Source organism: Patagioenas fasciata, chromosome 1 (assembly GCF_037038585.1).
Source record: "Patagioenas fasciata isolate bPatFas1 chromosome 1, bPatFas1.hap1, whole genome shotgun sequence".
Taxonomy (NCBI): domain Eukaryota; kingdom Metazoa; phylum Chordata; class Aves; order Columbiformes; family Columbidae; genus Patagioenas; species Patagioenas fasciata.
The window spans coordinates 129,627,597-129,644,529 of NC_092520.1; the positions used below are offsets into that span (position 1 = coordinate 129,627,597).

At 44.8% G+C, this 16,933-nt stretch overlaps 1 protein-coding gene across 1 annotated transcript; it reads right to left on the minus strand.

Moving 5' to 3' along the window:
• Window positions 1–4,889: 4,889 nt before the first annotated feature.
• LOC136103935 (TRPM8 channel-associated factor 2) lies at window positions 4,890–15,758 on the minus strand. The gene is given in 11 exon segments (XM_065842490.2): window positions 4,890–4,922; window positions 5,026–5,186; window positions 5,189–5,362; window positions 7,150–7,389; window positions 8,182–8,442; window positions 8,988–9,065; window positions 11,088–11,194; window positions 11,227–12,090; window positions 14,917–14,971; window positions 15,193–15,554; window positions 15,556–15,758. Coding segments are annotated over 11 exon segments (2,538 nt in total).
• Window positions 15,759–16,933: the final 1,175 nt, after the last annotated feature.

The following is a 16,933-nucleotide window of genomic DNA, read 5'->3' on the forward strand; positions in this document are numbered from 1 at the left end:
TGATGAACGAGGTGGGTGCCCTGGTGACAGAAGATATAGAGAAGGCAGAGTTACTTACTGAATGATGCCTTTGTCTCTGTCTATTCTGCCAGAGGCTCTCCTGAGGAGCCCCATACCACTGAGGCCCCAGAGGAAGTCAGGAAAATGGAGGAGTTTGCCTCTGTTGATGAGGACTGGGTTAGGGAGCAATTAAGCAATCTGGACATCTGTAGATCCATGGGTTCGGATGGGATGCATCCGTGAGTGCTGAGGGAGCTGGCTAATGTCATTGCTTGACCACTCTCCATCATCTTTGCCAAGTCTTGAGGAACAGGAGAGGTGCCTGAGGACTAGAGGAAAGCAAATGTCACTCCTGTCTTTAAAAAGGGTAAGAAGGAGGACCCGGGTAACTGCAGACCAGTCAGACTCACTTCCATCCCTGGGAAGATGATGGAACAACTTATCCTTGCTGCCATCTCAAGGCATATCAAGGATAAGAGGGTCATTAGGGGTAGTCAGCATGGCTTCACCAAGGGGAAGTCATGCTTGACCAACCTCATTGACTTTTATGAGGACATAACAAGGTGGATGGATGATGGCAGGGCAGTGGATGTGGTCTATCTTGACTTGAGTAAGGCATTTGACACAGTCTCCCACAGCATCCCTACAGCTAAACTGAGGGAGTGCAGTCTGGACGATTGGGTAGTGAGGCGGACTGTGAACTGGCTGAACGGAAGAAGCCAGAGAGTCATGGTCAATGGGGCAGAGTCTAGTTGGAGGCCTGTATCTAGTGGAGTGCCTCAGGTGTCAGTACTGGGGCCTATATTATTCAATATATTCATCAACGATTTGGGCGAGGGAATAGAGTGTACTATCAGCAAGTTTGCTGATGACACCAAGCTGGGAGGAGTGGCTGACAGGCCAGAAGGCTGTGTGAGACCTGGACAGGCTGGAGAGTTCGGCAGGGAAAAATTTAATGAAATATAACAAGGGAAAGTGTAGAGTCTTGCATCTGGGTAAGAACAACCACAGGTTCCAGTATAAATTGGGGAATGACCTATTAGAGAGTAGCGTAGGGGAAAGGGATCTGGGGGTCCTGGTGGACAGCAGGATGACCATGAGCCAGCACTGTGCCCTTGTGGCCAGGAAGGCCAGCGGCATCCCGGGATGTATTAGAAGGGGGGTGGTTAGTAAGTCAAGAGAGGTTCTCCTTCCCCTCTACTCTGCCCTGCTGAGGCGGCATCTGGAATATTGTGTCCAGTTCTGGGCCCCTCAGTTCAAGAAGGACAGGGAACTGCTGGAGAGAGTCCAGTGCAGGGCAACAAAGATGGTTAAGGGAGTGGAGCATCTCCCTTATGAGGAAAGGCTGAGGGATCTGGATCTCTTTATCTTGGAGAAGAAGAGACCTTATTAATGTTTACAAATATATAAAGGGTGAGTGTCATGAGTATGGAGCCAGGCTCTTCTCACTGACAACCAACGGTAGGACAAGGGGTAATGGGTTCAAACTGGAACACAAGAGGTTCCACTTAAATTTGAGAAGAAATTTCTTCTCAGTAAGGGTGACAGAACACTGGAACAGGCTGGCCAGGGAGGTTGTAGAGTCTCCTACTCTGGAGACATTCAAAACCTGCCTGAACACATTCCTGTGTAGCCTCATCTAGGTGTTCCTGCTCCGGCAGGGGGATTGGACTAGATGATCTTTTGAGGTCCCTTCCAATCTCTAACATTCTGTGATTTCTCCGGTAGATCTACCATGAAGCTTTCTTCTTGGTGTAACTGTGAAAAGTTAGCAAAGGGAAACAGATTGTATGGAACAAATTTAATTTCTTCCTTGTTTTTGCTTTGTTGCCTCTACCTAGATGATTTCCCTTGTATCTGTTCACATTGAGCAATCATGGTAGTTGTGTTATAGACAGACACAGTTTCAACAGATGCACGCAGACGCGTTAACACACCAGTGCAGATGTACCTTTGTAGATATATTAACGCACATGGTCATTGAGAGAAAGACATGTACTCACATGTATGTGGAGAGACAGATAGATATCACAGGCACTTACACACCCCGCAACATTTAGGCACAGTGTGTCCACAGTCACAGGGTCAAGTCTGTAGGTAATCCTTGATATTGATAGTTGCATCAGCACTTAGAAATGTGTAAAACTACCAAAGCTTTACAAGAAAAGTATTTACTTTCACAGGAGCAGGAACCCTGTCAAGCTCTCTCACAAAAGGCTGTGTTTATCTCAATCCAAGTTTTCTCCCTTCCCTTTTGATTCTCTCTCCTGTTGGGGGATGGGGGGAGAGGGTAAGTGAGCAGCTGTCGTGGTTTTATTGCTAGCTTGGGTTAAACCACAACAGGGTCCCAACCAAGACCTTAGTGGATAAGAATATAGTGTAAAAACAATGAAGTTCTAATTTCACTGGCATTACCCCTGTGTTAAAAGAAACAGAAAATTCCATAGGTTTCTGCAGTGTCTTTTATAATTAATGTAAAGTTAGATGAAGGCTTCCAACTTTCAAGTTTCAGAGTATAACTTACAGCACTAGAGTACAGAAAAATACACCTTCCCCTTACACTGCCCTCCCAAAACAGAGGTGAAAGATGCATTGGGAGCAGCCAGAAATGTCAGCAACCTACTACACAAGCAGCCACTTTGAGCAGAGGAAAACTTCTTGTACAGAGAAAATGCATGAAAGAGGACACACAGAAAATCTAGAAAGAAGGAGCACAGGAGAACAAGGAGTAATTGGAAAACAGGAAGGAGAGATTGTAAGCAGGGCACGCTTTGTTTAGGAATAAGAACAAAAGGGATTCAGATAGAAAAACTGCTGTTGAATGAGTAATGAGTTTAAAGAGGGATGGGAACCCTATGTTGTTGCTTAAGGTGAGGTTAATATGAAGAGCTGATTTGAACAACAGCATGACAAGATGCAGTATGTCTACTCGATGTCGACAGTTCTTTATCAAGCCATGACCTACACCGCACTTTCTTACACTAAACAGATTGACACTAAATTGCATTCCACAAATCCTTCATCATGTTGGAACAGCTAAGTAGGAGACAGCACTTCTACATTAAGCAGAACAAATAGGCAGGCTATCTACCTTGGATAATGCCCTATTGATATGGAAACTCCTGGTGCAGAGACTAGCTATGGACTAGGCAGTATATTTTTGTGAGAAGGTTGTAGAGCTGTGAGGAGGCTGAGTGAAAGGTGGGAGACAAAGGGATCTGACCTCGTGCCAGGTCAAAAGCAGTAAGCCAACTTACACTGGAAAAGGCTCAACACAATGTTTGATCTGCAGAATGCAGGACCATCCCCTGGACCCTGAGTTCAAGTACCCATCCCAGACACCTCCCAACTCCTTGTCACAACATGTCCACAGTGAAAACCCTTTCACACCACCAGTTGTCTATGGAAAGAAAACAGAGGTACTTGTGGGGGTGAACTGTGGCACATCCTGGAGCATGCTGCAAGTGTTTCTTTTTCCTAATCTAGACAGAAACTTCAAGGTCTCTGACTTCACCCCAAAGCAAGCAGTGAGGAGGTGGAGACAGAAGACTACAGACAGGAGTTTTGTTGTTCCATTTAAATCTGCAAATCTCTTGAGCCAATTAACTGATTTCCTAATTGCCTGATACTCTTTTTTTGCAAGAACTCTGTAGAGGCTTTAGTGTCCACTCTGGAGAGGCGAATGTGTATCCAGGCTAAACTCTGAGAGATGGCATGCTCCATCAGACAATGCCAAGACCACAGGACACCATGTTGCCATGCAAGCACAAGAACCAGACAGAAGCTGAACCTAAATAGGCCTGAAGAAATCGAAGACTTCACAGATTGAAGAAATGTGAAAAGCTTCTAAATGGAAGCCAAATGTGGGGCTTAAAGGAACGTGGAAACCATTCCATAGGAAAAACAAACAAACAAACAACATTATGGCTGTAATAGGGACAGTATAGACAGAACTGTTCTTGTTCTTATACATCATATTTATCCCAGCAGTCCTGTCAGTAGCCAGACAGGAGAAAAAAAGTCCCACCCTATAGGGTGTGGGTAAGGCAGTGGCCAAACTGGTAACGTAGTGCAGGAAAACTTCCCCTTTTGAAATGCTTCCACTCTGTATAACTATTTTCAATATTTGTTGCATCTTCAATCTGAGGATTCAGGCACTTCTCTTGGATGTGGAAAAATCAGGATCAATACTCCTCCAATAAATATTTTCTTGTTCATGTAAGATGTGAGAGTTCCTAGACAACAGGGCTGAGGGATGCTCACCTCACAAGAGTCAGTAGCTTAAGCCATCATAATGGACATTCACCTAACAGTTCCCAGTCAAAATCAGGTTGAGCACTCTCTCCATTAGACTACTAGTTGCTATGAAGATTATAGGAAAGGGGGAAAGGAAAAGCCTCTCTTGCATGGTTCCCAAGAGAGTACACTTTAGGATAGGGTTCGTGATTTAGAATCTTGACCACAGTAAGTGATCTAGCTAAATGTGCAGGAGGATAAACTGAACCCGTCCCTTTGCCACTTGATGTACTACACTGGCTCCACTCAGTGCATCAGCTGATATGAACACTCCACTCTTTGCTATGTTTTGCAAAGAGAAGCCTAGTGATGTAACTCTCCAGGATACTGCTAGAAGCCTGGTTCTTCTAGACACTTTACAATGCCAAGGGTTTTTTTGACAAATAGTCCAACATCCTGCAGGAAAACTGCAACAGGTTAACGAGCTGTGCCCAAGTTTGATCACCATTTTCCCATGCTGTCTAACAAGAAGCAGTTGCTGTTTCTCTCCTAAGGAGAAAGATTAGTATATTGCATTAAGCTCTCTCCCTGAGTAGCTAAGCCCAAGTCTGGCAAAAGCAGGCTTTCAGGAGACATCAGCATTAAGACACCCCTCAGGTGCTTTCTTGACTCAAGATGAACCCAGACTATAAACAAACACAAGGCATGTTACAGTCACCAGGCTGCAGATATCCTTCTGACACAGGCTTCACTGACTACACTAAGAATACACCCGCTTTTCCCAGTTACCTGCAGGTATGTCTCCAGAGCAGTCCACATCTTCCAGTCCTTTAGCTGAGTGCCTTTCTTCAGATACTGTCTTATCCTTTCCTCTCGACACTTTGACCTAAGTGCTTGATGGGCCTGATGCCTGGGAATCCCCAGCACTTTCTCATGGACACAGACAGACACAGGTTGCAGGTGGCCTCTGTGGTATGAGGGGGAAACTCCCATGCTTGCTGCTGTTGATTGTGTCCCAGGTCATGGACAGGACCCCAAAGACCAGTAGTTTGCATGTGTTTCATGTCTAACACCTCCTTCACCAAATCTAGATGGTCCATGATGCGGTAGCCAGTGCGCATCCAGCCTGCAGGAAAGACAGGTACCAACATACATTGTAAGTACTCACCGCAGTGCCTTTTAGACATAAATGACTGTCTTTTTTTCTTTTCTCTAGTGCCTTCCCTCCATCGCACAAACCACACTGTATTACCATGAATGACATTTTTTTCCCTTTGTGAGATAAGGAAATACTACAAGTTTCACCCTAAAAAATAATCAAATAAGCAGTGTAAAGGTAGTACTGAACTATCAGTTAAGGAGTTTTGCTAGCTTTCCCTTTTTATACATAAGCATATACTAATGGTTGGACTGAGCCTGAGATTTCAGGATGAGGAAAAAAGTCTCACCATTGACCAAAATACACCTGAACTCTCACAAACTGAGCACAGTTGACCAACCCAATCATGCAATAATATGATTCGGCACCCTGGCAGAGCTTGAGTCTTCCTTTCGTAGAGTGTGGATACCGCAGGTCTGCACTCCAGTAGTCAGCAATGTGGATGAGACACAGAAGTCACAGTTTGTCATGCTTAAGGGTGGTAAAACTTGTCATGCTTAAGCCTGTTCTTAACATCACAGGATAACTATTCTATAAACAACTTCCCAGCATCATGCTAGGCATAAATCTTGCACTGCAAGGGATTTAACTTATGTCTCCTTTGTGTCTTCATTCCTAATTTGTCCTTCTTGAAGATTGCCAAAACTTCATACAAAAGTCACCTATTGTAGCCCTTTACACTTGCTACATATGGAGCCTACACAGCTTGCTTTGACTGAACGGTAAGCTTGTAGACTACCTAAGTTGGAGAACATGAATGGCAACCCCCTTCCTGCAGGAACTATCTAAGATCTTGAGCTCCCTCTTTTTTAATGAGAGATACCTGCATTTAGCAGCCACTGGCACCAAAATGTTCAGGTCCAGAAATGTGAGTGAAACCATTTAGTCCACCCAAAACAGAAGGGAATTTTATGTCTGCAGACTATGATCTTTTTAACTGTCATTTGCTCAGGATAGCAGAACCTAACACTCTGACGATGTGCAACAAATGTTTCCATGTGCCTTAGCAAAGAGTTACAGAACATCAGGGTTCATGCCAAGCCCTTGCCTCATTGTGGGATGACAAATTTAACCAGTGTATTTTGAGAAATAATCAAACAAAATTTTATTCCAAAGTTCCATATTAACCATATAATTTGACTCTAGATCACTCAGTTCACAACTGGAAAAGCTGGGGTTGGGGAGCATCAGCTGCAAAACTACACACTCATGCGCTTTGACAGTGACACTGGTTCTACTTCTCCCTTGACATCACCTCAGGCACACATCTTTTCAGGCTAAGCTTTGCCCACAATAACCTTTGAGGACCCCATCTCCATCAGGTAGACACACACAGGGTTTAACATTCGTCACTGAACGTGTGAAGCAGCCCTGTCGCTGAGGCAGGAAAAAAGTAGGAATCAGGTTGCTGTATGCCAGCTGTACTGATTCTGCAGCACATTCAGGAGGGAGAATGAGTAACTACATATAAGTCAAAGCCACTGCAGTAAGCAGCTCTGCTGCAGGCAGAAGAATAGCTGAGTGATATACCAGTTTTGAGATGCCTCATCTGAAAGGGTCAATATATTTTTTAAGCCTTGCCTTACTGTGTTTCCATCCTGATGGAGTAGCTCACAACTATGCAAGGGTCACAGTTGTTTGTTTACATATGTTCCCAGTATGGTTTTAGCAAAATAACCTTAATGGAAAACACATTGCTGCTAGAGGCCAGCTGTCTCTTAGCACTTAAGAAGGCCATATGGCAATGTATGTACCATATGAGATGTGGACATTTCTTAAAATCCTCTCTGGCCTTGGGAATTTTGTTGGTATGGCTGTCAATATGATTATTGCCATCATTATCTCATTCCACAGGGTCAGCAGCGGCTGAGGGTTCTCCATGTAGAGGATGCTGTCAGATGGCACTGTCAGGATGAGGTTCTCAACATCCAGTTCTGCCCAGGGAGCAGAGTAGTGCTGGATACAGTCCTTCCACCGGCTTCCACAGGTCTCCCCTACACCAACACCTCAGAAAATCAGTTCAGCACAGGTCTGACTTTTGAGCACGCTCTTAGAAGTCAAGCTGACTGGGGATGGTGGCTGTTAACTACTTAATCATCCTATGTTTGGGAAGTCTCCTCAGGGCTCTTTAATGGATGGAAAACAGGCAGAAAAGGACTGGCATATAGCTGAGTAGTAGCATAGCAAGAACAGATCCCCATTTTCCATCTGAGAACAAGAAGCATCAGGGTTCTCCAGCATCTCTTGATCTCATTTCTTCTTCTCTAGCAGAGATCTGCTGTTTTATATAACAGCCCTGGTTTTGTTTAGTTTGACAGAAGAACAGAAAGAAATTGCATACAGGAATAGGAGACACACTGCCAGAAACAAAGGAAATTTAACAGAGATTTACTGTAGCGACTAGAGATCACCACATGGGGGCACAGTAAAACAGGCAGAGTGCAAGGCAAGCTTTGTTGCGGCACAGGTCAGCCTGTCTCCATCCAACACAACCATTTCTATCCAAAATGGCAACTCCAACCTCCAAGAAATATTGGTTTAGAAAAATCTTGCCAATTTTGTGACAATTCCTTTACCTACCTCCTGCCACCTAGCAGGCACAGAGACTAAGTGACTTACTCAGAATCCCAGAGTACAGCAAAGCAAGTATACTACATCTGGGTATTCCTAGACCCAGGCATTTCTAAAATATTCCTAAGCATGGGACCATCTTTTCTTTCAGTCACATGGATAGCAGCATCTGTGAGCAGCACCAAGAAGAAAGGCACTGAGGTAAACAAACCTACAAAGCTTGAAGAAAGGAGTTCTGACTGCCCCTTCTACCATGATGAGCACTTTCCCCAGGATGCTCCTTGCTGGTACTATGATGTAAATGAGGTCACACAAGAAGCAGGAACTAGACTGTTTCTGGCAGGCAATATCACAGGTGTGTGTTACCCCTGGGGCCCATTTCAGCTCCTTGGAGTGAGAGAGGTCATCCATGTGACACCCTTGGTAAAGAAAAAACAGCATGTGGCTGCAGGGTCACACAAAAACACCTGAGTTAACTTTGCATTTCAGCTGCAGAGATCTCACTGCAAAAAATATCCATGCAGGTAAGCATTTATCTGCTCTTACTTTGCAGAGAACGGGATCTCAAGTAACTACTTTATATCTGATCTCGATACATTTACATAAGCAATAGTGACAGCACTGTGAAAGTATGTTATGAGTGATCTGGAGAGACAGAACTAAGTTTGGTGCAGAGAAGAGCCCAAGTACTTATCTTGGGCCTGAAAATCACCTTGATCAGTTCTCTTTGCACAATAACAAAACACATAGAGCTGCCTTCACGCAGCAGCCCCATTCGATTATCCCGCCAGCACACAGAAATAAGAAGAATGCAACAGAACAGAGTGGGAAACAAGGTGATAAATTATGACAATGCATTGAAAGTGCCACAGGGTGGCAGCAGTAGGAAAGGACTGAAAAGACAGGAAAACCAATAGAGAAAATCCATCGCGTGCTATTTTTGAGTGCCCACCTGACAAATAATACGTCAGTGTAAGTAGAAGCCAGACTAGAGCCAGCTTATCTTCAGATCAGCAACGACCACCAGGCAAAGGGAATGTTATAACTGCTGCGTGCTCTTCAGGGAGGTAGAGTCTTGTACTTCTCCAGGCTGTCTTACCTAAAAGGTAAGAGAACACAATCCTAAACAGTCAAGCGCTTCTTTGACCTGACGTTATGGGTTCTAGAGAATTCAAGTTGCAATAGAAGAACCTTCAATCATTTTCCTTTCCCTTGTTCTACACTCAGAGAACCATCTCATGTTTTATGCAAATTGCCAGAAGTACAGTTTTAAAGCAATAGGACAGCAGCATGAGCAAGATCATCACACCATTAGCAAGCAAGCCCACCCACATTTGAACTTCTGGAAATGCCAAGCTTAAATGTGTTTACTAATATCTTTTATAAATAATAAGAAAAAAAACAACACAACAACAAAAAACCCAAACAAACAAAACCAAAACAAAACAACAAAAACAAACAAACCAACCAATAGCTCCTCCACTCAGATTGTTTTACCCTAAAGCCCTCATAAGAGGTGCACACTGTGGTGATATTAAACACAGTTGAAGTTGTAAGGGTCAAACAACAGACTGACAGTGACATCACTGTTTTCCTTACTGACTGGTCCAGTAAAAGCCAGAGCCCACAGAAATTTCTATTTCTAGCTCACTGAAATTATAAGAAAGCCTAAAAGGACTATCCTATGCAAGATGTAATCATAAGATGGGTACCCCACCACACCACTACAATTCAGCATGTTTCTTGACATTGTTGCCATGGAAATGCAAGTCTTCTCTGCCTAGATCTCTGTAAACATGATACACAGTGCAAAAACTGATCCATCTCCATTGTACTGATCAGGCAAAATCCACTCCCTGACATAAAGTTTACTCAAGCATATTTCAAAATGAACAGGGAAAGTCCTAAAAAGAGCTGAACTGTCATAAAGCACCCAGCTTACAACCCTTCCTGTCCTCCAAGAACACATGACCAGTTTTGTCAAGCAAAACCTAATCCAAGGAAAAAGGAAAACTAGACCATATCACAGTGTTTCACCAATTCATCTCAAGTTTCGCTGAATTTGTACCCAAGGTAGTTTTGAAATGGTGTTCAGGGTTCGCTAGTGTTTCTTTCTTCCTTGTTTATGTGAAATGACACAAATTCTGAATATTTCCGGTCAAACAAAATACTGTGTTCGATCCAATGCATTCAGTCCAGCCAATCCTAACAATTTTCCCCTTTCGTCCTGACTCATTAATGTTAAAATCAATGAGCAGTTATTCCACAAGTTTTCTCTCTGCGTATCCTCTGCACTCAGACATTGCCACTCCAGAACAGTCTCCCTTATCTCATTAGAACCATTTGGAAACAGTTCCTCTCAATCATATTTTAATACAAAAAAACCCAAGATTAATCTGTCCAGGGGATAATACCTTAGTAATGGAATTTAACCTAGAGTTTAAACATATCACCTACAAGCAGGAATCTCAGCAAGGTTGTATAGCTACAAGGCCTAACCTTTAGACAAATCGTTCAGGGTATAATTACCAAATACCTTGGCTTCAGTGGTGGTGTCAGACCAAAAAGTTCTCACAATGCTTCCAGCCTCTTGTTTTCCCCTCAAAACAAGACCTTCCCTCCATCAACTGTGCTGACAAAACAAGTTGTGAGACTGTGCTACAACTCAGGGTGAAATTATCTAGATAAAAAATAAACTTTTTGTTCCTAACTCCTACTTCTTCATAGGATGGCCCCATAGACAGCTGTATCAGAACAGAACTATGGCAACAATAATCTGCAGTGTAGAGCCCAGGGCTTCGCAGGGAGCTTTCTTGCCAAAGCCATGGCACTGCACAAGTACCTTGAGGCATCTCTGCTAGGTGGTTCTTCTCCACAGATGTCTGTGCACCAACAGCGAAGCAGCAGGACCTTCACAAAGTGTTTCAGAGTGCTAAAATCAGGGCTGACCATAAAAGGAGCCTGTCTGCCACTACACAGAGGTCAGCCTCCTCACAAACGCACAGTGAAATTGCACATGTGCCCATGTTCAGACACACACAGGCGCATGCACACTGAGGACACACATCCCACTGATACCACCAACAGGATGTGTCAAGAGGAAGGGAGATACACTCCTCACCTGGGTTTGTGCCATCAGTTTCCACAGTGATAAGGACAGCACAGACCCCAGCAGCAGATTGCTGCAGTGGGGCTGCACTGTCCGTCATGGCGAGCGACAGCTCGGTGCATTGTCTGTCATGGTGAGCGACAGCTCAGTCGCTATGCAGAGAAGGACTGCCTCTTTAGAGTTTTTCTTGACAGGGCAGTGCCTGCTGACATGTGGGATCCCACTTCTCTGAAGCACTTTAGTCAGGATGCGGTGAAGCAAAGCATAAGCAGGACACTTGTGGACTGGGATGTGCAGAAAGGTAGTGCAGTCTTGTGCTAGCCTTTGCAGCCAGTTCTTCAAGGGAGCCTTGAGCTCCTCATGCTTTTCTACGTGTCTGTTGAAAAGAGTGAGCACCTTGCAAAAGTGATAGTGCTCCCCAGACCTCATGGCTGGGTGCTTAGCTGCCTGGACACTCTGCCCCACGATGCTCAGCCCAAAGTGATTCAGGATTTTGTTGCCAGGATAATTTGTCACAGCAGCTTCAACATGGTTCTGGGAAGCCCAGTACCAGGCCTGGCCTCCAATCAGCAGGCCACCTCCCTCTGCCACGAAAGTGTGAATCCTCTCCCCCTCCTTGTTGCTGCAAGAAGAGCAGCAGTACACGCTGAAGCTGCCTGACAGCTCCAACAGCTGCAACTACACCTCCTTCTGCGAGAGAAAGCTACACAGTTTCTTCAGGCCAGCATTCATACCTACTAGCCCCTTTCTCTCAGCATCCAGCCAGTGGATAGCATTGAGCAGGAATTTGACCAGCTTTGGGGGGAACAGCTGGCTCTCATGGGTTGCCACCACAACGCAGCCTTGGCCATAGTATGCTGCAGCTAAGAGACCGGGGCACAAGCTGTCCAGGCAGATCAAGAAGGCTAGTACACCATGCACCAGCAAGATGCAGGGTATGTCCCCTGTCACTCAATCCCGCTCCAACACATCACACAGGAGAAACTCAGCATTGAGGTCGAGGTTGGCCTGGTGCCTGAAGGACCAGGAGACGTCCAATATAGCCCCCATCCCAGAATCCTTTGTTCATCCCTGCCCCTTCTTCCCCCCTCATCTTAGTACATCATGTTGTCAGTTCTCTCATTTAAAAAAAAATCCATCAGTACCTCATTATTTTCCTTTTAAGACCTCAGTTTTTGCAGCCAAGCAAATCTGTAAGAATCACAGCACTCATTTAAAAAAAAAAAAAATTAATAAAAGAGAGAGAAAGAAGAAGTCAAAAGGAAGTTTCTAGACCTCTGACTTTGAACAGCAGCTTGAAAATCAAAATACATTGCAGAAACTAAAAAATCAGAAGAATTTTCATATTTTTTAAACTGCAGGTTTAAAGTGCAAATGCTGTAGGAATTGGCATATCTCCTATAACAGAAACTTTCTCCATTTACCCCACCATAGTCATTATCAACTAGGCAAAACCAGAAGATTTCCCTGTGTCTTCTCCCACCTTCTTCCACTGTTGAGAACTGAAGAAATGATAGCCTGGCCAGATGGGCTAGATGGAAAGGCAGAGTTATAGCTAGACAAAAATGGAGTGACGGGAAGTTGAATCATGGCCCTAACACATAGTTCTGACATTACCACTAGTTGGAATCGACAGGGCAAAGAGATTATACTGTTCAATGCCCTCTTGTCTCTGCTGTTTCTGCATAACTCTTACACATCACTGTGGATAAAGACATGTTGAATTACTCTCATTTGCTTTGTTTACACTTTCTCCTGGTTCTGCCTGTCACGGAGGCACCCCGAGGCTAATTTAAGGGACAACAGGGTCCAAAACAACTTTTATTAAACCAGTGAGAAACAGGGTTTTAGCACTCCAAAAGTGACTTAAATATAGGTTCGGGTATCAGTTGAGGAAAATTATTAAGGGACAGCAACTGGTACAACAGGTCGTCCACAGAGTGCATGCACGTGGCTTCACCCAAAACAATGTCGGAACCATCCCCGAGTCCCAGAGGAGTACACACTTGCCTGAACACGGTGCAGGATTATTCTTAAAGAGATAAAGGTAAAGCGTACGCTCGCAATTCCGCGAGGGTAAATTTATAATACACTCGCAATTCTGCGAGGGTTAATTTACTTACATGTGCGAATGTGCACGGAATACTACACGTGCTTATGTGGAAGCACGGGAGGAAAATACACTCGCGATTGTGCGAGGATAAATTTATAATACACTCGCAATTGTGCGAGGGAATAAAGTTACACTTGCGATTGTGCAAGGATAATAATTTAAAGTACGCGTGCAAATGTGCACGGAATAAAGTTACACTCGCGATTGTGCGAGGAAATAATTTTATATGTGCTTGTATTAAGCATGGGAAGTTACATGTGCATATGTGCACGGAAAGGATAAATATACTCGCAATCCTGCGAGGGGTTTTACTCACACACGTGGCGGCAAGGCAAGTGGGGTCTCCATCCCGGGGAAGGGGGCTCTCGGCGGCAGTATCTTCCTCGTGCTCTGAGAGACCGGCGACAATGGGCCCAGTCTCGACGAGAGAGTCCCGTTTTTATATTGGCTGATCAGACCTGACTGTAGGCATTCTAGAAGCTTCTCTGCACCCCCACACCGTGTGTGGGGCACCCCTGAAGCCTCCAAACATCCCCCACACTGGTCACAGGTGCCCAGCGGCTCACTGGCGCCTTGGCAATCCCTGCTCCTAATGGCCCTGGCCAGGGTGCTCTGGGCCAAACAAAAGAAGCTGTTAGCCTCAAGTAGCAGAGACAGGGAGATGTGCCTACTCCCTCCATACTGAAGGAGGCGGGGGGAGAGAGGGGGGTTTGCATTCTGCCACATGCCAAACACAGCTTTCCCTGAACACCTGGAAAGAATCTGTTGTTATGTGGCCACTACAGCCAACTTTTTAAGAATAAATGTTGTTGCTCTTCTGCACGCCCAGAGGGCAGGAATTATATCTGCAGTTCTTCTTTGGTTATTACTTTACTGAGACTCTTTGACATACAGACTATGTGCTCAGGTATATGGCACAGCACCTGTCTTAGAGTGCAGTATAATTCTCTGTGTATTAAACAAAGGCCACCAGAAAGGCCCAGATGCACAAAGCTGTTGTGTTGCACAGAAATTTCTCTGTGGCTCTGCATCCAATCAAAACCACCACAAAAGCACCCTAAACAAGATGTAATTCACTTTCAGTTATCATTTAGAGTCTTGTTAATTGCTATGTAATTTTTCTCTGCTGAATTCTCTATGCCTCTCCCTCTTCCATGAACTGTACATGAGGTGGTGGGAACGTGCTCATGCAACACAGACGGGACAATAATCAAACATAAAACTTTGATTAACTTCATTTGTTATCTATGTCCTAAGCTCTTTGCTGAATTCAACAGCAGAGTTTTCTAATACCTTTATTGGGAAACAAATCGAGCATCCAGAAACTATCAAATCCAATTATTTATTTTAAAGTATTAGAAATGTAGTATCATATATCCACAAGCAAAATGCTGTAAAGGAAAAATTTGCAAGGAATTTTACTGTAATTGTTGCAGCTTTCACAGCAGTGAAATGAAGCAGCCACACAGAAGCAGCACAGCAGCACTCATACTCCTTGGAGAAACTGCTGTGCCTTGTGTAAGTCAGCAAAAAGTAGCAAGAGGTATAGTCTGGCAAGGAGAGGTGGAGGAAAGCAGCAGAGCAATGCCAAGGACTCTGCTGCCTAGTGAGCTGTGCAACGCAAATCATAACAACCCCAAGTTCTATCCTTACTGTTTCAGGACACAAAGGGCCAGGCTAGAATCCCACAGCCTGTGTCAGAAGCTGAAAAAGGTGGTGGGCACCCACTTCGCTTTCTCAGCTCTGTGCCAGCCTCTGGATTTCACTTGCAGAAGGTGAATTTCTGCACGTAACACGCCAAGCAGGTTTAGCAGCAGCAAGCCAGAGCCTGGCCCAGAGGGCTTGCCTGGTGATCCACCTCCAACCTGGTTTTGAACTGTGAAAAAGTTGCCCTGAATATGTGGGCAAAGGGAGAGGAGCTTCTCCTCCTGTCCTTGTGGTGCTGTGTGTTGCACCCCGGCACACCCAGTCAGGCAGACTGCTCTGAAAGATGGTTCCCCTCACTTCCTTCCCCTTTAATGAATTCCCCAGGCCTGGCCCAGCCACCCTGGAAACAGGTAAAGACACCATTCTTTCCAATTGCAAACAGCACAAAGGTTCCCCTTAAATTGGAAGACAACAGCTGTATCCCATCCTGGCTCCCTCCACCCCTCTTTAGAAAGTCAACCGGGTCTTTTGCCTGTGTTCCATCATAGGCATCCATACAGTACAGCCCCAGTGAGGGGCTGAGCTCTGCCCCAGCCTGTACTTCAGTGTCAGCCCTGAGCAGCAGCTGGGAGAGGGAAGCCAAATGAAGATGGGCCTCAACCAGGGCCTTGGGGGAAGGCTTGAGCCACTCCGCAGCATTTCTGAGGAACTGGGAAAACCTTCAAAATTCCCTCGTGGGAAACAACCACCATCCATCCCTTCCCATACTGTGTAAGGGTGACCAAATCCTGCTTCTTAGAGCTCACAAGCACAGGGCAGGTATCCTTTCCAACAAGTAGAAGCTCACAAGGAACAAAACTGCCAGTGAAGTCCCATGGCCTAAAGCCACCCACTAAAAGCTCATAGGTGACAGATTGTTTCATCTTTGGGTCACTCTGGTCTGGTGGAGAGAAGACCAACTTCCATTACAGTATGGCTCAGCAATAAAGGACAGCTGTAACAACCCTGTGGAGTCATTTCTTTGTTGTCTAGTAGGAACTCCAAACAAACGGGAATCATTTACTGAAAGTAGCTTTGTGGACATTAACTTTTTCAGAGATTTGGGATTTTTTTTTCTTTGCTTGTTTGGTTTTGTTATTACATTATTTGTCATTTAAACAGAAGTGACAAGTCTATCAAGATGATGAAGGAAAAGAAAGGAACTATTTCAACAAATTCTCCTATAGATCTTATAGAAACATAGAACCACAGAATCATTTCAGTTGGAAGAGACTCTCAGGATCATCGAGTCCAACCATAGCCTAACCTAACTCTATCACTAAACCACATCCTGAAGAACCTCGTCTAAACGCCTCTTAAACATCTCCAGGGATGATGACTCCACCACTTCCCTGGGCAGCCTGTTCCAATACCTGACAGTGCTTTCCATGAAGAATTTTTTCATAATATCCAACCTAAATCTCCCCTGGTGCAACTTGAGGCCATTTCCTCTTGTCCTACCACTTGCTACTTGGGAGAAGTGACCAACACCCTCCATGGTACAACCTCCTTTCAGGTAGTTGTAGGTGGTGATAAGGTCTCCCCTCAGCCTCCTTCTCTCAAGGCTAAACAGGCCCCCCAGCTCTCTCAACCGTTCCTCAGCAGACTTGTGTTCAGGCCCCTCACCAGCTTTATCACCCGCCTCTGCACTCTCTCTAGTACCTCAATGGTTTCTTATGATGAGAGGCACAAAACTGAACACAGTATTTAAGGTGGGGCGCCACCATGGCTGAGTACAGTGGCACCAGCCACCAGTCCTGCTGGCCACACTATTCCTGATACAAACCAGAATGCTGTTGGCGTTTTTGGCCACCTGGGCACACATATTTAGCTGGCTATCAATCTTGAAGGAGAACAGGGAAATAAAAGTATTCACTTTCCCATTAACAATTTCTTTGGAGAGAGCTAGTGCCAGAGGCTCCAAGAAATCTACTAGAAATTAGCCTGGTAGAGGTGGTCCACATGAAAATAGCCAGAAAATGAAAAGAACTTATCAACACATCACATGGCATAACTCAGACATGGAGTTCACATGTTAATTACCAACTGGATATGTACA